The sequence below is a fragment of the Cyprinodon variegatus genome, unplaced genomic scaffold (assembly GCF_000732505.1).
Source record: "Cyprinodon variegatus isolate N-32 unplaced genomic scaffold, C_variegatus-1.0 Scaffold51, whole genome shotgun sequence".
Classification (NCBI taxonomy): domain Eukaryota; kingdom Metazoa; phylum Chordata; class Actinopteri; order Cyprinodontiformes; family Cyprinodontidae; genus Cyprinodon; species Cyprinodon variegatus.
The window spans coordinates 1,943,741-1,944,766 of record NW_015150504.1 but is presented as its reverse complement, the minus strand read 5'-3'; the positions used below and the strand labels follow the sequence as shown (position 1 = coordinate 1,944,766).

Genomic DNA, 1,026 nt, shown 5'->3' with positions numbered 1-1,026 from the left:
GAGTGCGCATGCGGGACACTTTGGTTGAACGCTTTCGTTCACACAGTAGATCACATACAAGTCGCATATACTTGGAAGTGTGAACGGACACGCAAAAAAATCCGATTTCACGAAAAAAATCGGAATTGAGCATTAAGGCCTGCAGTGTGAACGTAGCCTAAAAGTACCACTGTCTGCTTTGCTATTGGTGTTTAGGGCTCACCATCATGTTGAGATCTGGCTTGTGTTGGGGTATAAATAAGGTCCGGTCTGACAGAGTAGCATCCGGTGGGTAAAATAGGCCCCCATAATTGCGTAGGGGGCCTACCAGAAGTCAATGAAGGGGCCCCTAAGAGGTCGGGGGCCCCTAAGAGACTGCAGTCTCTGCTTACTGATAGTTACGCCATTGCACTTGAGAGTATTACTGCTGCCACCGTCTGTATTAGAGGGAAAAAATGGTAGGGGGGATGGCCAATGATTGGGTAAGGGTGGCCATGGCCACCCCTGGTCCCCCATCTAGCTCCGCCCCTGATAATAACACCGAGATTATCGTGAAAAGATCCCGTAAACTAGACTTACTCGATAATTTCAGCCGCTGCTTTGCTCAAGTAGTCTGGATCAAATACTTTTTTGAGAGGCAACCATCGCAGCTCCGGATCATCGTCCAGGTTGATGAGAATCGTTGGAGGAGAGATCTGAGCCCGCAGGGAGCCGGAGAGTCCCAGCAGCAGCAGCAGTAGCGGCAGCAGCAGCCCCGCGGTCCGCACCATCCTGCTCACCTGCAGAAAGAGGAAGAACAAACACACAGGAACACTTTCTGCTACTATGCTGTCAGATGGAAACAAAATACACACTTCCCCTAAAAGCTTTTCAAAATAAAATACGCATACGGTTAAAATATAAGGAAGCAAGGAAGTATTTTACCGTAATCCTATTCAAATTAAATGTTTTTGCATTTTTGCACACTTGAAAGTCTCACATAACCAAATGAAATTGTTATGCCACACAAAGAAAAGGGAAATTAATATAAGCAGAGTTATTTTGGGG

General features: G+C 46.6%; 1 protein-coding gene across 1 annotated transcript in view; it reads right to left on the bottom strand.

Moving 5' to 3' along the window:
• The window catches only part of LOC107082339 (N-acylethanolamine-hydrolyzing acid amidase-like), an 8,769-nt gene extending 7,947 nt beyond the window's left edge, over positions 1-822 (bottom strand). Inside the window, exon 1 of the mRNA XM_015370959.1 lies at positions 559-822. Within this exon, the coding sequence (XP_015226445.1) occupies positions 559-749 (191 nt within the window). The 5' untranslated portion in view covers positions 750-822. The remainder of the gene's footprint in view (positions 1-558) is intronic.
• Between the last annotated feature and the right edge of the window lie 204 nt (positions 823-1,026).